The following is a 20009-nucleotide window of genomic DNA, read 5'->3' on the forward strand; positions in this document are numbered from 1 at the left end:
ACGTCCTCTAGCTACTCGACGTATTGTGTTTTTCACCCGTTAAAGCTGCCTACCGCCGGGCTATCCAAGATATCCTTTTTAAGGCTTGTACTAACGATTTAGCGCCAGTTGGTAAGGCTACCTTCTTATATTGCTATTATTAAGCCCGTACGGAAGGTCTTACGGAACGGAATATTAGGGGAGGGTGGAAGGGGTCTGGGTTATGGCCTGTTAATATAGTAAAGCCGTTACTAAGCCGCCTTATCTTGCAAGATAAACCCCCAGCTATCTCGGAAGCTAAAGCCCTAAAAAGGCAATTAGAAGAGGATTATAACCCTCTACGAACACCCCGACGATTACACGACTTTCGGAGCCTTATTGTGAAAATGTACGCGCCTAGTCAAATTGACCGTATAGCGCGGTAGCTATTTTCTAAGGTAGGCCGGGCCCTTAACGCTTAAAATACTACTCTTGCAACAGCCTAGGCTAGAATCCAACAACTGGAATATTAAGTCTATCGACTTAAGCCTCGGAAAAAACAAAAAGTAGCCTAAGATCCCAACGGCCGCTTCGTACAGATCGATAAGATTATCGAGACCCAAAAACGGTACGAACGAACACTTAATCCAGCACTATTATTAGCAGAAACGTCTAGTTACGGATTTGAAGACCTTTGCTTTAAATGGCAGCTTAAATAGATACTATAGATATTTTATTTTAATTTTATTGTATTAATAATACCTCGTTTTGTGGCTTTGAAGATAGCTTGTTTTTCCGTATTGGGGGGCCCAAGAGGGGGGGGGCCATGAGTGGGGGGTCTGACTTACTCCCTACTGCCCCGACATATCTGTACTTACTGCCCCGTTCATAGTGTGATTCGTTCGCGGAGTGTCCATTTCCGGAAATCGGTAATCAAGCGCCTAAACTGCATCTGGTGATGACGTCCACTTTAAGCTGATGAACGATAATCCAGGCGGCATCAATGAAAGGGCTTCAGAGGCTTCAGAGGGTAATCCTTTGTATGTCGAATGATCTGTTAAACATAAAATTAACGGGGAGAGAAAGGTGAAATAGAAACAATGACGGACCGCCCGATTTTTAGAAAGAGGAATCTCGGAGCAAGTTACAATCCGGAAAAGGTACTCCTGTAATAAGTACGGAGTACTTTGAAAAGTATAATAGAAACTGTATTAAGCTGCTCGTAGAACATAGGCGGAATTGTCCGCGGCGCAGAGTTCTGGGGAAATGGGGCGATATAATGAGTGGATCTCGGACCCATCTGCTCCAACGATTGGCCGGCACGCCGGACAGCAGGCGATGCCTCATGCGCACTACCCCTCACCAGACGAACCAGTCCCTCTGTGGCTCGGCGTAAAGGCGCTGGGGAGACCCTGTGATGTGGTGCCCCTACCACTAGTATCCGCCACTGGTGCCGATACAGGTACTGTTACTGCACCCAGACCAGCGTTAGGTACCTAGGTACGGAGTATGTTCACCAACACCTGAGTGACCGCCTCGGTCGTCATCGTCTCCTCCTCTGCTGCCATCGTCATCGCCCCCGAGTCTATCCTTTTCATCTATCGTTTGCCTTGCTGGCTCTAAACCGTAAGCCCAATGCTGCCAGCCAGCCAGTCATAGTGCCAACGTACACTTCCTATCTCTGGCCTCCATCTTCACATCACAGTTTCGTCACCAAGACGACGACGTCACTCCATGTCACTGCTGTATGGGTGCCAATCATCAACCTCGCCGTGACAGCACCAGAGTTGTGGTCAGTTTCCATCCCAATTTCCCTCTCCCCATACGCTTATCCAGCTCGCGTATGGAGCTCATTCAATCCACATTGCTCACGATTCGTTCAGGAAATCGATCTCTCTCCACGTTGCCACTCTCCTCCGACGCCATGTTGAAGACGGCATCGGCGCCCTCCCCCCAGGCAATGGCGTTGGTCGCACGAAGACTCTCGCGACAGTTGCCGTCCACAGTCGCCTCTGGGGCACCACTGATATGCAGCCCAGCTCAACAAAGTCGAGGCTTCCGCTTCGGTCCATGGTCATGCCACGGCGACCCAGCCACGGCGAATGAAGCCCGTCGCCGCCACCGACGGTATAGATGCATGGAGCTTCTACAACGGAATCTTTCATGGGATAATAATCACCTTGAAAGCATTTCCAAGGCCGGAACGAAAGGCCCGATGGCTGGTGATGGTTTGCCTCCCAACTGGCCGCCGTCGGCTGCTCGTTACGTCAAGATGGATGCTGTCAAGTCCTGGTCGTCTGACGATGCCTCGGGAGTGCGCCCAGGGAGGAACATCGAAGACGTTGAGCGGGAAGCCATCGACCATCTCTTCACCACTCGTGTAAGCTGTCATCGTCCATGGTCGCCACTTCGCGATATCCGCCGTTACCTTCTCCCGCACTCGCAACCCACCACACGCTCTCATTCGAAGCGAGTTGACTTGGTCGAGCCCATCACAAACCGCAAGAGGTCCTCGGCACAACCGGCAACAGAAAACATGTCTGACAGCAAGGCTGGAACCGTCGACTCGCTGAAAAACTCGTCAGCGCCCCTTCCCAATGCCCAGACATGGCAGAGGCAGGCCGCTGCGGGAAGTGCCATCCGCTACACCGACAACGGTAACGGCAAACCGGCCGATGGGAATATTTCAGAACAGGTCCCCACAATCCACAACAATAGTGGCAAGCACAGATCGGCCAAGTTGGGCAGCTCGATCAGTTCACGGCCCTCGAATGCCGACGGTGCCACTAAGCTTTTTGATGATCTGGAAAAGTACAGGCCCATTGCCGAGAACCAGCCAAACGGACTTGCAAGTGGGAGAACGGAGGAGCGCTTAAACCACAACGACGATCTGAAAAAGTATCGGCCTATTGGGTGGGATGAGCCTGATGGCGTGGCAAGGTTCACACCCGGCGAGCCGTCAAAAGCGCAGGGCCGCCTGCAACGAAACGAGCCAGATGCCGTGGGAAAGCTCACTCCTGAGGAGGAAACCAAATACTACGAGGATCTCGACAAGTACGAAGGCTTTGTTGCTACCGAATTCAAAAGATCACCTGTCGCAAGCAAAGCAGATGAACGTGGAAGAAAGGAAAACACCGGCAAGCAATACGACGACCTCGACAAGTACGGTCCAGTACGTTGGCATGAGCCGGATGGCCTCCAAGACTTGACGCCGGAAGAGCTCTCTAGGAAATACAAGGATCTAGACAAGTACAGGCAGTACGACAATGACGACCCGTCGTCGCCTAGAATCCAAGCAGCCGAGGACGTTTCTAAGCAGTACGAGGACCTGACTGGGTACGATTCGTTTTCCAACACGGGACCGATGACGGAACGAATCCACCCAGAGCTGACCTCTAGGACGTGCGATGATGTCGAAAAGCATCCCAGTGCTGGTCGTGACAAGGTCGAAACAATGAAGGCACAGGCTCGCTCGGAGGGCCTGGCAACGCACTTTGACGGCAGTGGAAATTACAATAGCCGGAGGCTCGGCTCTCTCAGCCGACGGTATCCCATTGACTCTGGCGAGGCGACCAAGTTCTATGCAGACCTGACCAGTCACATGCCCGTGATGACTCATGCCGAGCCTGCCAATTCGTCAGACGTGAGCGACGCGTGCGACGCGAAAAACATGGGTACATTTTCGACGTCCACAACAAGCACTCTGCGTCATTGCTCAAGCAGAAGTTCAGCGTTTGCCGGCACCGGCTCGGATACAATCAAGCATAGGACAGCGGATGAGATTCGGTCCGAGGTGCTGCGAAAAGCGCGGCACAGCAGTCAACAATTGAAGTTGCAACGAGATAAAGCCGAACACGAGCTGAGCTGGGATGCGGCGTCACAAGATGCGCAAGCCGCCATCCGCCAGTGGAAGAGCAAGAAGTCGCACGCTCCGACTGGCAGCTATGGGCGTGACGTTCCCGAGGACCGTTACACCTCATGGCACACAACAACTCGTCCGTTAAAGCCATCGATGTACCCAAGCAACGGTGGCGCTGCGGAAAGTGACGAGCCTGCAGCATCTGGCACGCATATGGGGGATGTGGGAGCCAGCTCGATGGATGAGAGTTTCCCGACCGAGTCCTCGATGCTGCAGCACGCCTTGGACCGTGGAGCGATGAGACGTGTCGCGTACACGGAGGAAGACTCGTACTCGAAAACGCCACAGGGATTGCAGACAAGCTACGCCGACGAGTGCGCGGGACGTCCCACCTGGCCCACGTTCGAGAAGCATCACAAGGCAAGGGGGGCGGGGGGGCGCAAAGGGGCGGCGGTGACGGAGGGCGAGCGACGTGTGCTGTACAAGGTGCTCGCATACGATTCCTCGACGCAAAGCGTTCGGATTGGCGAAACGACCTCGAGCGTTGCGGCCGAGTCGTCAGAGTCGCCCAGCGAGGTTCTGCTCCGGCTCTCCAACCCGTCCAAGTTCCTACCCTACTTCTCCTCGCTCGAGGAGCAAGGCTATGAGATGACGTCGGGTGGCGGTGACGTGCTCGTCTTTCGCAAGACGAGGGCGGCAAGGCGATCATCGGTGAATCCCATCGACATGATGGGCAGCCCCGTGACGGGCAACTTTGCGAGCCCGACGGGCTTTGTCAACTACGACGGACCCTCGGGCGAGGAGGGCAGCAAGCCAGCACCTCCCTTTCGACAGAGCCAAGGCGGGAGCAAGGACGAGGCGTGTGGCGGCGAAAGGATGGCCAAGAGAAAGACCAAGAGGAGCGTCGGACGTAAGCTTGTGATGGGAGCGGCATGGGTGACGGGAATCGCCTACGCGGTAGGCACTTTGAGCGAATATTATTCCACAAGCGGGCTGGACGGCATGGGAAGGAAAGGTCACTAGGGCTCGAGCGAACCATCGCTGGGCGGTTCGAGAACACGACGTGGTAAGGCGAGAGAAGGGATACGGATGTGCGATACGGATAATTCACCGCTCCACTCTCAGTGTGCCAACGTTGCGAACAGGACATGGAGCTCCATTGCTTGTAGGATACGGGCTTGTGTTGAGTGGGCAGGGAATGTAGTGGCCAAGTGTCCCTCCCTGCACCGCTCGCATTCGAAAGAATGACGGCTTCTCTTGCCCAGCTGCGTGCGTGCGTGCGTGCCCGACTGACTGACTGATTGACTGGCTGCCTGTCGGCCTGCCTGCCTGCAAAGGTTGCCATGTCTCGATCTCGAATCGGTTGTCCATCCTGGGAAGCAGGAACTGCTACCTCTTCTCGGTGAAGCCGGGGGCCTTGTTGGCCGTGTCCATGGTCGACATTTGCAGCTGGTGCTTCTGGTCCTCCTTACTCCAGCTCTGGCGACGCTGCATGCTGGGCTGCCAGGAGATGGTATGGTCCATGGCGCGCGCGGCATCGGCCTTGGCCCGTGGCGAGGTTTTGTCTACCGATGTTAGCGTTGAGGCTTGGGAGCGAGCGGAATCAAAAACAGGACAGACACACCTTGGGACGAATGGGACGAATGGGCCGGAATGCTGGTTGTAATTCGCTCGGGCATGGTAACGTGTCAGACCGATTCGGCGATGGATTATCTATGAGCGAAAGAGTTGGTGATGAGCATGCGGTTTTGGTGTCGGGGTGAAAACGTAAGGTTTGGCGATGGCGGTGACGCTCTTGGCCTCGTTGGCTGGGCACTTGGGTGTCGTCACTAGTACGGCTGAAGGGGAACTTGGGAGGAAAATATGGAGGGAGAGCTCCCTAGCGTTCGACGATTGGGTTGGCGGGGTAGGCAAGGAAGCGCCTTGGAATTTATCTGGGGGGAGGGGAGGGTGGAATGGAATATTATTAATAGTGCAAGGACGGCTATGGAAGAGAGATGGCGTTTCAGAAATGCATCCAAAATGCTGGGGGGAGGTGGTAACATGCTGTGACGTGACGGTGACAATGAGGTGATGCTGCTAATCTCATGTCGCTAATCTACACCTAGTGTTGCGAATCTCGTGTTGCAAACGTTGGATGTTGCACGAGAAGTCCACCACTCCATCATTACGTACAGGACTTTCCATGCCAGCATCGGCTTCAGTGACGACCACACGCCGAGTTTTACGGATAGGCGCACTTGTATTACTGTTATATCAAAGTACTTTGCAGGCACCTGTGCAATGAAATGCGCACACATGACCAACTAATAGTACAGCGGCACTAACAACGAAGCGGCAAACCAGTTGCGCAGTGGCTAGAGTACAGTGCAGGTTACAACACCCCAAGGCTCCAATACCCCTATAACACGGGCATCGCAGGGTTTGTCAGTGCACTGGGCGGCGGAACACCCCGCTGTATTGAGGGACCGAGGAACCTCCCGTGGGTACCTCCAATGGCATCCACCACCAAAAAACCAAGCGGGCTCGACGCAAACAGCGCTCGCTTACATGTACTGTCGCCAAACTCGCAAGCAAACATCAGCCGTCCCGGCGCCCTCTGACGCTATCTATCCCACACCTCTGCGAGCCAGTCGAGCCCAACTTGCGCCAGCTGTGCCTCGGCTCCGAGCTGGCAATGCTCGCCCGCGCCCAGGCGAGCCTTGAACTGGTGATAGGTGCCTCGGTCGCTCAGCAGCTTCGCCATCTCCTCGGCTTGTCCCGGAGCCATGCTGTCGTTGTCGCCCGCCGCCACAAAGGTCGGACACGTCACCTTTCGCAGCACCTCGGCGTCGGCGACGATTTCGCCGAGTCGCGAGAAGGCCTCGTACGGGCTGCGAGTGTCAAAGGCGAAGAGGGATTGCCCGATGGCCCACCGCAGTTGGCTTGGGTACGTGCCGTTTTCCATGACGCTCAGCAGCGTCTCGTCGAATGCTGCTCGTCTGCCGCTCCTGTAGAGCTGCATCATCTCTGGGGGGAACTGCTTCTCGATCGATGCGAACAAGCTGGTTACCCCGTCGATGGCGAGGACGGCCGATAGGCGATGCTCCCGCGAGGCCGCCAGGGGGGCCAGCGTGCCGCCAAAGGAGACGCCGACGAGGGCCACCCTGTCCACGTCGACGTCGGGCCTTTGGCTCAGATAATTGACGACGGGCGTCACGACCTCCCACCAATTCGCCATGAAGCCGAGGTTTTGCTGCCGCCGGACCGTCGGCTGGCCCGGTCCCTCGTAGCTGACAAAGTTCCAGCCGCGGTCTAGGATCGACCGGCCAAGGAAATGGTAGAGCTCCTCCTGCGAGCTGTCGAAGCCGTTGCCCACGACGACGGTCGGAATCTTTTGCTTCCCAGACGAATCGCCCTTGTCGCTCTCCGTCGACCGCACTGGCGGCTCGTAAAAGATGACTGGTACGGTGAAGTTGTTGGCGGAGACGCGGACCCTCTGCGCGAGCGTCGGCAGCAGTTCCAAAGCACGGTCAAAGTCGTCCAGCGCCGCCTCCCACAGCGAGTATATCCTAGGATCGCTGGTGTTGCCATGTAGGAAGAAGTCCGCGGCACGGTAGTAGCTCGCTGACCGGAAGTAGGCCTCGCGCGCCGAGACGGGAAAGCGGGTGCCGTTGATGGAGACGGCCTGGTCATGGATGCCGTCGGCAAGAAGCTTGAACTCGTCGTGGAAACTCTCAAAGTCGCCAGCCGTGATCCGACTCGCCGCCCGCAGGACCTCGCCCGTGTTGGCACCAAAGTTGTTCGACAGGGAGAGCATTTCCTCCAGAATGAAGGCGAATTCGCCGTCGGTGCTGAGTTGGTGCATGGCCGATGAGTTGGAGGCTACCTGGGCCAGCTGATGCCGTCAGCACCGTAGCCAATGCCGCGTTTCGTCGAAAGGAGAATCGAGCATTCTTACTGTGAGACTGCCTGCCTGGACCAGCAGAAACCAGACGGAGCAGTCTCCGAAGCGCATGTTTCCTTTCCAGGTGTCGAGGGAACTAGATGGAAGATGGCACAGTATATACAGTATAGCTTGTTTCATGCAGAAATGGCAGCGGAAGCAACAGAAGCAGAAGCGGCGAGTGCGTTTTTGTACTCTCCCTTCTCCCCTCAGGACAGAGTCGGACACCTCGTGAGTCGTGACCCCGGAGCATTATGCCGCCTGTGAGTGGGCCTCTTGTCAGCATCATCTCCATATGGCAACTCTTTCGGCGACCATCCCGTACCCGGTAGTATGTCAACTTTGCGTCGCGGATACCTGATGGGCATCGGTGGCGATCCGTCGGAAACGTCGACGTCTCTCGCGTCCAGCCTACTCGGTCTCCGATCGGTCCAATGATAACAAGCACCAGCTGAAGGGAACGCGAGCGCCAATTCGGGAAACCATTCGAGGTGGCGGGATGACGCTTACATTGGTCGTCATGTGCTTTCGACACTTGGGTCAATGAACATGCAACTTTATGACACCGACTCCTCCATATCCCTGCCAGTTGGTTGCGAAATGACATCACCAAACCCCCCATGCTGCGGAATACTCGCCGATTGGCGATGGTACTCATGCCCCGTGTTGGTGTTATTGTTTCTCTTGTTGTTTGATGGTAACGGAATAACGTATTCCTCGTCGTTCGTCGTGAACGCGGTGAAGCCGCTCACTGTCTCCTATCAGCCTATTTTGCAGGACGGTCCGCAATGCACAATAGCGAGCACGCTTTCGCGTCCAGAAGGCAAACCATCCAGCACCCGAGATTTCCGGTACCGATGAACGTGTACGGATTCGTAGATATGACTTGTTGTAGATCTGCAGTCCAGCAAGACGAAAGATTTGCATCCGTTATGCTGCGGGGTGAACCTCACATTTGGGCTGTGCATGCAGTGCATGCATCACAGTCACTCCTCCATCTGCCTGCCTCTGTCCCGAATCAAACGACCAGGTAGTACTGCGCACCCGTGTCGTCTTCCCAAACATGGCCTGAGCGAATCTTTCCAGAGATGAGAACGTCGCACTGTACCCAAGGAGAATCGGCCGGAATGCAGAAGCAAGCGTTGTCGAAGCGCCTGTGGCACCAATAGTTGTGGCCGTCCACCTTGTCGACAATAATCTCCAAGAAACGGGCGCCGTCCAGGGTGGCAGTCGGATACATTTCGGGCTGCATGTCGGAGTAAGACCCTTGGCCAGCCGTCTGGCTCGGTTCAGAAACGCCCAGATGCACCTGCGTTTCCGGCGCGGCGGCGACGAGGTCAACTCTGTTGTCGTGCCAGCCGAGCGGCAGCTGGGCATGAAGCGGCCTTGGGGAAGGAGCATGACGGAAGACGTCGTCACCTGGGATCGGATGCTGCTTCATGTGTTCGAAAGCGACGAGTAGATGCTGCCAGTGAGGAAAGGTCCCTGTATGGGGGCATTTCGCCGTCCGTCCGTCCATCCGCCGACGGCCAGAACTGGGTTAGGTAGATATCTGCGGAGCGAAATGCCCACAGCTTGACCTTGATGCCCAGACAAGTCATGGCCCAGATGGCAGGCCTCACCGTGACGAGCATGATGGCGCAGCAGGCAGCGAAGACGCGATATTCCATGTTGGTGATTTCTGGGCCGGCAGCGTAGGGAGGCTCGGCCTCTAGGAAGAACAAGGCTCAAACGGTGAAGGTATCCTCGACCACGAACTAGACTCGGCGGCCATCATTCGCGTCACCTGTCGGCGGCTGCTGCGAAATCGTCGTCCAGCAACGGGTGGCAAAGGCGGAGTCGCCGAGGACAAACGGCCAGAACTTGGCTGTCGCCCCTTCCGGTATTCTCTGCGCCTCCTCCCAGAACGTTTGAGCATATGGCCTGGTGCTAGCAGACATGTTATGTGCTCGATTTCGATTTAGATGGGATTCAACGTCGCGTTTCGATCTCGGGTAGTGCGTGGAACCTTGGTCGGGAAGAGTTTCTCGACGCCTCTCGACGCCGCTCGATGCTACTCCCTACTCAACGCTGATCGCAGCTCCTTTCCCCAAGTCCTTTCACTCTACTGACAGACACCAGAAGACTGCGGCTGCAGGTTTCGCAAAGAATTTCGTCCATTAGTACTCCGCCCACCAGGTCAATACACCCAGTCGAATCCCTGAGGGGTAGGTGGCAGGGAGATGAGCCTGTTCGGCGGATCAGATTGCGTATTGTTGCCGTCAATCGTTCGAAACGCTTGCTTAACCGAAGTGTACATACCTCTCTTTATATCTTTCCGCGGAGAAGAAAAGAATGGGTAAGGATGCTGTCCCTCGCACCGCACCATTTCCACATCAGCCCGCTATCCGACCCGGGTGGTGAGCTTTCCCTTCGCTGGATCCTGTTCAAGCGGGTTCGACTTTTGAACATCGATTGGGTGTCCTCGCTCAAGACGGCCGTGAAGAGATGAACAGGTGAAGGGCCAAAGTTGCGAGGAAAGGACGGCAGTGGAGGCAGTTAGACGTTCTTGATGCTGGTTGCTGCATTGACGTGCGCTCATTCCCGGCTACTTGGCAGGCGTCTCGTGCGAATGACGGCGCATTGCGTTCGCAATACGATCAATGATGATCAAAATGTCTCTCACAATGATGGAACACGTTTGGGTGTAGAAACTGGCGGCCAAAGCTTGAGGCAACTAGTTACCTATGTACTCCGTACTCGTTACTTACATCACCCTCGGACCTGTGCGTGGCGGCGAAATGCCTCAGGCAACAGGGCCTCCAGCGTCCCCCGCTATTGGGATATGCCTAATGAATACACATCACATCAGTGCCGCCAACGTCACACCGGTCGGTCGATCAGTCCATCGGCATCAAGCGTCACCGCCAATGCTCGTCCCACGTTGCCCAAATCCAGACGACAAAGCCAGTCCACCTGCGACTGGTCAATGCGCGCAAACGAAAATTGACTTCATCGCATCGCTCCTACGCCATGCCCGACATCATGGCCAGGCCCTAGACCTCTAGGAATATTGTGTGCGTAATGGCCAACAGGACGCCTTGGCCTATGCAGATTTGTCTCGACTCGGGTGCAGAACAGGGAAAATGTGTGGCATATATATATACACCGAAAATGAGGACTCGGCCATGTGGCAAAAGAACAGGAACAAGAAGTATGCATGGGATGGAGTTGGCCATGGCCAACGACAACGCAGCGCGAGGGGCCTACGGGGTCCGTGGACGCTTCCAATAATATTGCTTCGAACCGAACGGTCAGCTGACGGCGGGACAGTCGGACGCACATTGCCAGCAAACGTACCTTGTGCTGCTTCCTGCAGTTCCGCAGACTCGGCCTTCGCAACCCGTCGACGACGGCGGCGCGGCGCTGCTCGTCGCCGTCCTGCTCGGGGATGTAGTAGTACTCGCTCTCGAGCGGCTTGCCGGCGGCGTCCTTGCCCTGGCGGTGGATGATGCCGATGCAGGATTCGGCCTCGATGGCCTCGCGCAGCGACTCGCGCTCGAGGCCCGTCTTGGCCTCGGCGGGAAGGTGCTGCATGATGGTGGAGAGGGGCGTCGAGGAGAGGCGCGAGAAGGCGAGCTGGTTGACCACGTGGTTGATGATGGACGGGTCGAGCTCGATGGACGGCCGCGCCGGCGGTGTCGTCTCGGGGGAGGATAGCGGAGACGAGACGTCGGCGACGGGCGTCGGCGACTCGACCAACTCGGCGACGGCGGGGAGAGGGCGTCTCTGCTTGGCGGGCGACTTGGGCGACTTTGTCGATATCGAAGCCAAGCGTCCGGAGATGTCGGCGCCGAAGGGACCGAAGGAGTGGATGATGGGGTCATTTTCCTCGTCGGGATCGTCGGGATCATCGTCGTCGTCGTCTACCGCGTCGCTCATGAAACTCGTCGTGGCCTCGGTGCGCATGCTGACGGCCGCGTCGACCGGCTTCGATTCTGACCCTCCCCTCTCGGACGGGGAAAGGTCCGGCTCGTCCTCGTAAATCTCGATGGCGCCGGCTCCCTCCCTCTCGGCACGGGCGACCGGCAGGCGCTGCAGGCGCTGCGAGGCGGCCAAGGGCGTCGGGCTCTCGGGCGAGGCGATGCGGACGGCCGCCCGTCTCAGGGGCGACGACTGCAGCAGGAGCGAGGCGGCGTGGGCGAGGCGAGGGGGCGTGTCATCCCAGCTCGAGCTCGACTCGGAGGCCGAGGCGGACATGAGCTTGGGCCACTGCAGCATGACGCGGGCGTCGAGGACGTCGACCATGATGTCGGTGCCCTCGGTCTCGCTCGTGAAGCTGTCGCCCTTGTAGAGCTCCCAGGTGCGGCCCTGGCAGTGCAGCTTCAGCCCGTTCCAGCCGCGGCAGACAATCTCCATCCGGGCCGGCTGGAGGGGCGTGTCGGGGCTCACGTAGCGTGCCGTGAGGTGGACACGCGAGACGAGACGGTTGGACGACAGTTGGAACTGGGACGAGTTGCTCGAGCGGCCCATGGCGACGGCCTCGCCGTTTTCGGGCAGCTCGACGGTCGGCACGGCCGACAGGGGCACCCGGCGGTCGGAGGCACCGCGGGCGAGGCGAGGCAGCGGCGACGACGAGGGCAGGGCCGTGCTCGACGTCGGAACGGGCGTGGGATACTTGAGATGGATCGAGGCGGCCGTGCCCGTGTTGAGACGCTTCACCGGCCGCGGCAGGCCCGGCGAGGACGAGAGGGGCTCAAACGCGGGCAGCAGGGAGGGAGCCGGTCGCTTGGCCGAGGCAACGGCCGGCATCGGGGGCGGCAGCGAGGGCTCTGCCTCGCATGGCGACGAGTCCATGACGCTGGCTCCGGCCTGTGCCGCGGCCGGCTCCGCTGCGGTATGCTGCACCGTCATGTGCTGTGCTGTCCCGTCCTGTCCCGTCCGGTATCGTGTCGTGTCGTGTCGTTTCGCGTCGTGTCTTGCCTTTAAATCGCCGGGATCATGGCCGGACGGCGTCGTGCGTCGGGGTGTTGGCGGGACGGAAGCGTGAATCTCGTCCAGCACCGCGTCGATATGGAGGCGCGTCGAGGCGAAAAAAAGAGGCAGCGGCCGAGCCCGACTTACACCTGGACGGTCGGTCTGCCTTTCGTCACCCGTCCTCGTCGATGCAGGTTGGACGAGACGCCGGCAAGAGATTTCCACGAGGGAAAAAAAAAAAAAAAAAAGTCCAACGCGTGCACGCAAGGGGGGAGGAAGAAAAGAAGAAGCTGGCAGTGGAAGCTGGTCAGGTGGGTAAAGTGGAAAGGCTGCCATGGGCCGCGAGGGTATTTAAGTCGGGAGTGGGTTCGACACGCTGGGGACGCGTGCGCTGGACGGACGCATCGCGTTGGCGTTGGCGTCGGCGCTTGAGCACTGCACCGTACCGCAGGACTTTACGGGTAGGGCACGGCGGTGGAGGCGCACTGTAAGTAGAGGACTTGGGGCGCTGCGAGCCGGCGCGCCGTAGCGCGGGGTGCCTGGTTCCAGCGCCCTGGACGGCGGGCGGATGCGTTTGGGGATTAGCCGCTCACGTCCATGCCACGTCGGGAGCAATTTCACTACCAGGCAAGAAGTATCGGTACCACCGTAGGCAGCCGTTCAGGTCGTCCACAAGTGTAGGTGTACATGTGCCTGTTTGTGGCCAGAGGCGGCCTGCAGGAGCCTGTCAGTTCCACGCCCCCACGGAGACGGCGGCGGAGCTCCCTGCCAGCTACTAGGTTAGTAGGTACCTAATCCATCACCATACCTGTACAGTACTTACCGTACAGCGCAGTGCCGTGTGCAAGTACCCTTACAGTACACTTGCTCCGCGGTGCTACGTACTGTAAATACCCCTGTGCTTACTGCACTTGCAGCCAGCACCCACCACCTGCGGTGCCAGGAGGACCTGCCCCCCAAGTGCGCTGTAGCAGCGTATTGCGGCTGCTTGCCGCAGCAAAGCATCGCACCTTGGCTGCCAAAGTTCGGACAGGAACTGCGTCTGCAAATCCGAGCTCTGCACTTTGACGGAGCGGTCGGATGCGAATGAGAGCCTGCAGGCGATGCAGCCTCGGCTCCCTGTCGAGACCCAGGTTTGATCGCCAGGTGTTGGGGGCAGCGGATAATTCGCCGACTGGCCAATGCGGCGAGCCTCTGGAAACTTGGCTTTGGGTTCAGGACCAACACGTCTCCACCAGTGATGGATCGCGTATTACCTCATTTCTGATGCAAGTACAGGTACGGGCAAGTACTGGCCTCGTACGGCGTACTTGTTTCTACCGTGCTTCCAGTACCTCTAGAAGCAGTACCTGGAGTACCAGTACCTGCACAATTAGGGATATTGCACTCCGTACTCTGTACGTATCATGTACGAGTACAGTATGCTCGTTCGTCCACAGAGTACTCCGTACATGCGAGTACTTGGTTGTACTTTGGTATTCTTCAAGTAGAAAGCATTAATACGGAGTACGGAGTACAGTAGTGCACAACTACGTACTGTGCAGTATTAAGTAATAGTACTTAAGTGCTAACTACGTACTGTACAGTAAGTAATAGTACTTAAGTGCTAATTGGTTAGTACTTAGTTACTAATACGGAGTACCTACTGTGCCTTTTGGTAATTACAGTAGGTATCTGTAGCCAGGAGCTGTCAGTGTCGAGTCGACGTGCCGTATTACTTGCACGAGTGCTACATGTAGGGAGTAATACATGTACAACTACGACAGATTTATTCACGTCCGCCTGCACTATTACACCCCGGTTTGCTCTCTCCCTCTCTCGCGCGCACAAACTTTCTCCTTCACGCTTGACGCCGTGGCACTTTGGTCGGATCGGATCGCTGCTCTCCTCGTCTCCAGTCGCAGCTGTTCGCTCCCTCTGTCGCTTGGCTGGCGCGTTCACAGAGTTATGCATAGGCACCGGGCAGGCGAGTCGCGGCTCATGGAACGGCCAGGACGCATCTTGTCGTCGTGTCCAATGACTGAGTGTCTCTCGTTTGCTAGCTCGTGCGCGACGGCAGTGGGTGTGAGGGCTATGCTGGGCTCACGTCCTTCTTGTCGATGGCGAGCAGCGGACAGGGTACAGCGAAGGCGCAATAGTGCGTGGGCAAAAGTATAACGCAATCATTGTGTGCATCGGTACTCCGTACGCCGTATACAGTACTCGTACAGTACGCATGCGTATATGTTGTAATAATAGCACCTAGCTCCTAGTAGCAGTCGCCAGCTTGATCTGTCCATCCTTGACCTTGACGAACGCAAGCTGAGGGTATATAGCTCGCCGCCGTCGCCTTCGTTCCATCCAAGTTCTGTAGATGCAGCTCGATTGTCGCTGGCGGTGGCACTTTCTACTAAGACGACTCACTAGGTACAAGTACGCTCGTGCATGGAATTCCTGTGCTTGCTCGCAAGTACAATTTCCTCGCACATTTTTTCGTAATTACATGTACAATTTCCTCGTACTTGGTATTCCGCACACTGTACGGAGTACATGCACGGGAATAAGTACTGTAATTCATGTCACGGTTTGCACAAGTACTGCCGCAGATCGCGTCCACGCGTCGGTAGCGTCAAACCGCATCCACCCAACTTAACCCGAGGAACCTAACCGAGTGAACCTTACCCTGGAGTGGGCACACGACAATTATCGGTGCAGGAAGCGGGCAAGCCTTGTGCTGTGCGTCATCAAAAAGTAACGCGTTTTCATGCCGCTGGAAAATACTCGTATCCCGGCAGGTTTCTAATTATTTTCGCATGTTCGTCGTCGTCGTGCCGATGGTGGTTGAGCGTTCATTGACATATTCGCCCAATCAGGCCAACTCTGTCAGGAAACAAGTTACGTTCAGCTCCCAGGGCTCCGGAATACGACAACCTTCCATCACAAGCACAAGCCTGCAAGGACGACAGAAAAACAAGGCCATGCACTGCAGACGAGCAAAAAGAAGTGTTAACGTTAGGCTCGCGCCGACAATGTCATGAAGATCAAGTCTGCGAAAACGGTGACGGCCGTGTTGCTTCTTGGCTGCTCGTCTCTGCCCACTGCGAAGGTCACTGTTGGGGAGAAGAGGCCAAAAATAATGGTAGGCTCGTGAGCCGGGAGAGTACCCTTTCGTTTGCTCGGTGAGCCCTGGTCTATAAAAGTCCTTCTCCTGTCGACGTGCGGGGGGTGCGTCGTCTCGGGCTCGGGTGGACCGAAATCGGCACGATTCGAAATCGCGGGCCGAAGAAGTGGGCCTCGGGGACCCACTTCGGAGCGGAAGTGCGGGGAACGGCCGTGAGTGCGCTTGCCATCCAGGTGCCGAACGTGGCAAGAGCTCTGGTGACAGTCCGTCGGGTAGCGGCTGCGGTTCAGGCGGCGCGGCATGAAGTATGAAGCCATATAAATCGTGTTCAGGTCCACCTGGGTGGGCGCCAGGAGAGGCCGCGAGCGACACGAAAGCTACAACACTCGGCCATGCCCGATTTGGTCACGGGCGAAGCTTTGGCGCCGGCGGCAGCATTCGGCGACGACCGGAAATGGAGCACTTCTCCCTGTGCTAGATTCAAGCACGGAGTATTGGCATGCTATTACTTTCATGGCTGCCGTCCGTATTGTGCTCTTGGCACCTGTCGTTTCCTCCCAGTAGCTTCCGCTGAACACGTTCGCATGATCCGCGCGGAGGAACTCGCCCGCGTGCAGCATGAATCAAGTTCGCGTACATCTCCACTCCGGACGTCCACACCGTCGCCATGCTTGGCCCCCGTTGAGTCTTGGAGCATACGTGTGCAAATAGGTACATTGCGACGAAGTCTCGTGCCTTGGGTGGCCCTGTTCCGACGGCGGAGCCGCATGTCCAGATCCCGCTTCTGTACTCGGCATTCGGGACGAGTCAACTTTGCCATCAGATAACATCGGCACCCTCACTCTAGCGTTTCCCTTCCCGGCCCATTTGACGTCTCCGTCACTGTTGGAAACTTGCGAGATGGTACGCCTGATGATGGAGATGCAGATGATCTGTTCGCCATCTTGGTCTTGTGCTTAGCCAAGCCAACGCTATGTAGGATGGCGTGAACTCTAAACGCCGCGAGCGCGACCTGTCACCTCGAAACTTTAAATCATCTTCTTTTGACTATACGACCGGCCAGACGAGTGTGGAACGCGCCCTGCCATGGTGTGTGGTAATAATAAATAGTGCAGCGGGAACCTGATACCCGCCGCCGTCCCTCGCATCGCCTCTGCATCGATCGAACTCCGTAGCGTACGCGTTGTCGACTTTCGCGAGCCTCGAAGGCGGGAATCAACGACAAGGGATCGGGAACGAAATCGCGACTGCTGCTCCGAATCGACAGCGCCGAGTAAGTGGCATCGGGAGAGCCGGCCGTACGATATGTTGGACAAGACGACCTCCTTTCTCGACAGGCGTCCCTGCGATGTCAAACCGCTCACGGGGCCGTCATGGCAACGCATGGTTCCCTTGCGCCTCCTGCGCATCGCCATGATCGTCACCGCGGCCATCTTCCTCTTTGGAGTCTACCATTTCAAGGATGAACTGCATCAGAGAGTCCAGCGGGAGAGCGTCCTGCCGCCGGTCGTGCCCCTGGTTGTGGCGGCCGCACCTCCTGCCGCCGAAGCCGCACCTCCCGCCGCCGAGGCCGCACCTCCCGTCGCCGAGGCCGCACCCGCCGCGCAGGCTGCGGTCCCCGCGGCTGATCCTCCGCCGGCTGCCAAGGAGGAGCCGCAGGAGCCCCCGAAGCCGCAGCTGTCCAACCAGGAGTTGTCGATGCTGGCGGCCGGGAACAGCACGCTTGGCTTCCGCTCCATCGAATGGATCAACCTCAAGCACCGCTTCGACCGGCTCGACGCCCTCTCCCTGCAGGCGTACCTGACCGGACTTGACGTGACCATCGTTCCGGCCGTCGAGCCGGGCGAGATCTTTGACAGCGGGATGCCACCCACCCATCGGCCGGTGGTCAAGACGGAGGAAAAGGGCTGCTGGAGAGCGCATGCCAATGTAAGTCTCTCGCTCCGTCCGAGGTGGACACGGCTATCCCGTATCTGACCCGAAACCCGCTTGTTCGCAGATTTGGGCCAAGATGCTCAGGGAGAACACGCCGGCGACGCTCATCCTCGAAGCGGACGCGACCTGGGACATCAACATCAAGGAAATCATGATGAACTTCAACAAACATTTCACACCCTTCATCATCGAGCAGCGGTTGACGCCCCAAACCGAAGCCGGCTGGTACGCCATGAGGGAGGCCGAGAAGAAGGGCCCCGACCACGTGGAGCAGGTCGACTACGACCCCAACGACCCCTGGCACAGCCGATACTGGGACGTCCTCTCCATCGGCCAGTGCTTCGAGGGTGACGCCTTCAAGTGGGCGAGCAAAAAGTTCCCCGACCCCCACGTACCCGCCGGCAAGGATTTCTTCGGCGAGACGCTCGGCGAGGAGAGGGTGGTGCGTCAGTCGGGGGGCATGATTTGCACCACCGCCTACGCCGTCAGCCGGGCCGGTGCCGCCAAGCTTCTTGTCCGCGGCGCCATGGATCTCGACAATCCTGTCGACCAGCTCATCTCCCAGATGATCGCCGGCGGCGGCCTCAAGGTTTACAGCGTCATGCCCTCCATCATGGCCCAGTGGAAGTACGCGAACAACATCGGCATGGACGCCCGCCACGCAAACAGCGACGTCAACAAGAAAGAATCGAGCGACCCCCGGATCGACTGGACCGAGGTGAGGAAGACGGGAACCGTTTGGGTCGATAGGGAAAACCACCCCAATGTCGCCTTCAAGCAGAATGCCTTGCGCGTCGCTTGGGAACGCATCGTCGGCGACCGATCTCTGACTGATTCCTCCACGGCGGACCCGAAGAAGGAGGAGGAGGAAAAGAAGGAGTGACCAAATGCATGCCGGAGCCCTGATGTGGACTGGCGTACCATTGGCAAGAACAGAGGCTCCGAGGGCATGCGCAAGCTTCCACATAACCGTTTCGAGGGTGTCCCAAGGGAATGGGAGCGACTTCCCACGCTTTCGGCAGCTAATTGGAGTTCAGGAATGGGGGACCACATTCATCACTTTGCCGAATCTAGATCTGCCCATAGACGATCGGATATCCTACGTGCCTTGCCATCAGCTAGAGAGAGTAGAGAGTGCTTGGAAGAGCCGAGAATGGCGCACACGGCCACCGAACGGACCATCTAGTATATTTGTACATTGCATTGTTTGAACAGGAAAGCTCGCTTCCTTACCACAACCACCTGCACCCGGGACGCTGCACATGAAACATCGAATCATCTATTGGCATTGTCGTATATGACTCGATCCACCAACGACTTATGGGGGGTGGGGGGTTCCCTTTATTTCTGCTCGTACGGATTCACGTTGGGCGTCGCCGTTTCGATCAACACAAACTCGGGAACCACTCTCTTGACCGCGTCCTGTCCCACGACAGCCAGGAAATGCTTCATGATGTTCGGATGGCCTTCTCTCCACTTTGCATCCAGAACCCACTCGAAACCGCGGGAAAGGTAAATGGCAAGCATAATATCCGCTGCTGTCAGGTGGTCACCGATGAGCCACTGCTTCCCTGCTACGAACTCCTCTAGCCTCGTCAATAAAATCAGGGACTTGGCCTTGCCTGATTCCACTGTCGAGTAGCTGTACGGCGGTGGGTCGATGAAACCAGGGATGAGCGGTAGGAACCTGCAATGTCAGTCGAACGGGACGGTGGCAGGAGACGTCACTCTCCCCGTTTCATATGGATGGCTCGTACCATAATGCCAGCGTGGGCAGGAGCTCTTGGTTGGCCCAGCTCATCAGCGCCAGCACGCTCGCCTCTTGCTCGCGAGATCCGTCTCCGAGAAGGGCCGCGTTGTTGGAGAACTTGGAAAGATACTGCCCGAAAGGAGGATGAGCAAGCGTTCATTCTCGTTCCAACAGCCAAATAGCATTGCACCCGGTGCCTACCGTCACGATGGCAATCGTCTCCGTCAATCGCAAGCCCTGCATCTCGATGCCAGGTATTTTGCCCTGGCTGAGCGGAAACTTGGCCATGTACTCGGTTTTGCCCACATTCTGGCGTGGAATCACCTCCACAAGCTTGACTGGGATTTCTTCGAGTTCTGCCTGCGGATGAGGTACTCGTTAACTTATTTTGCAAAGCAGAGGGGATGAGAAGATGCTGCAAGTAGGACTGACCACGATACGCACGATTCGCGTACGAGGGTTTCGCTGTACATTGGATCTTAGCATCCCTTTGGGCGGCTATGTGCATGTAGGAGATGCGGCCTGT

General features: G+C 57.2%; 7 protein-coding genes across 7 annotated transcripts; 2 read left to right on the forward strand and 5 right to left on the reverse strand.

Annotated features, from left to right (window-relative positions):
- Window positions 1-1882: 1882 nt before the first annotated feature.
- On the forward strand, window positions 1883-4840 carry DCS_02439 (uncharacterized protein; the record flags this gene model as incomplete). The annotated part of the gene is made up of 1 exon (XM_040799766.1): window positions 1883-4840. One exon carries the CDS (start codon window positions 1883-1885, stop codon window positions 4838-4840), a length of 2958 nt encoding a protein of 985 aa, XP_040660649.1.
- A 366-nt stretch (window positions 4841-5206) lies between these two features.
- On the reverse strand, window positions 5207-5496 carry DCS_02440 (uncharacterized protein; the record flags this gene model as incomplete). The annotated part of the gene is made up of 2 exons (XM_040799767.1): window positions 5207-5382; window positions 5442-5496. 2 exons carry the CDS (start codon window positions 5494-5496, stop codon window positions 5207-5209), a joined length of 231 nt encoding a protein of 76 aa, XP_040660650.1.
- Window positions 5497-6422: 926 nt separating this feature from the next.
- On the reverse strand, window positions 6423-7664 carry DCS_02441 (uncharacterized protein; the record flags this gene model as incomplete). Its single annotated transcript, XM_040799768.1, has 1 exon — window positions 6423-7664. One exon carries the CDS (start codon window positions 7662-7664, stop codon window positions 6423-6425), a length of 1242 nt encoding a protein of 413 aa, XP_040660651.1.
- A 1096-nt stretch (window positions 7665-8760) lies between these two features.
- Window positions 8761-9183, reverse strand: DCS_02442 (uncharacterized protein; the record flags this gene model as incomplete). Its single annotated transcript, XM_040799769.1, has 1 exon — window positions 8761-9183. One exon carries the CDS (start codon window positions 9181-9183, stop codon window positions 8761-8763), a length of 423 nt encoding a protein of 140 aa, XP_040660652.1.
- A 1804-nt stretch (window positions 9184-10987) lies between these two features.
- DCS_02443 (uncharacterized protein) lies at window positions 10988-12578 on the reverse strand (the record flags this gene model as incomplete). Its single annotated transcript, XM_040799770.1, has 3 exons — window positions 10988-11020; window positions 11082-12092; window positions 12174-12578. The coding sequence occupies 3 exons, from the start codon at window positions 12576-12578 to the stop codon at window positions 10988-10990; spliced, it is 1449 nt and encodes a 482-aa protein (XP_040660653.1).
- A 4525-nt stretch (window positions 12579-17103) lies between these two features.
- DCS_02444 (uncharacterized protein) lies at window positions 17104-18616 on the forward strand (the record flags this gene model as incomplete). The annotated part of the gene is made up of 2 exons (XM_040799771.1): window positions 17104-17727; window positions 17798-18616. 2 exons carry the CDS (start codon window positions 17104-17106, stop codon window positions 18614-18616), a joined length of 1443 nt encoding a protein of 480 aa, XP_040660654.1.
- A 458-nt stretch (window positions 18617-19074) lies between these two features.
- DCS_02445 (uncharacterized protein) lies at window positions 19075-19969 on the reverse strand (the record flags this gene model as incomplete). The annotated part of the gene is made up of 4 exons (XM_040799772.1): window positions 19075-19420; window positions 19491-19612; window positions 19685-19843; window positions 19916-19969. The coding sequence occupies 4 exons, from the start codon at window positions 19967-19969 to the stop codon at window positions 19075-19077; spliced, it is 681 nt and encodes a 226-aa protein (XP_040660655.1).
- Window positions 19970-20009: the final 40 nt, after the last annotated feature.

The sequence above is a fragment of the Drechmeria coniospora genome, chromosome 01 (genome assembly GCF_001625195.1).
Source record: "Drechmeria coniospora strain ARSEF 6962 chromosome 01, whole genome shotgun sequence".
In the NCBI taxonomy this organism is placed as follows: Eukaryota; Fungi; Ascomycota; class Sordariomycetes; order Hypocreales; family Ophiocordycipitaceae; genus Drechmeria; species Drechmeria coniospora.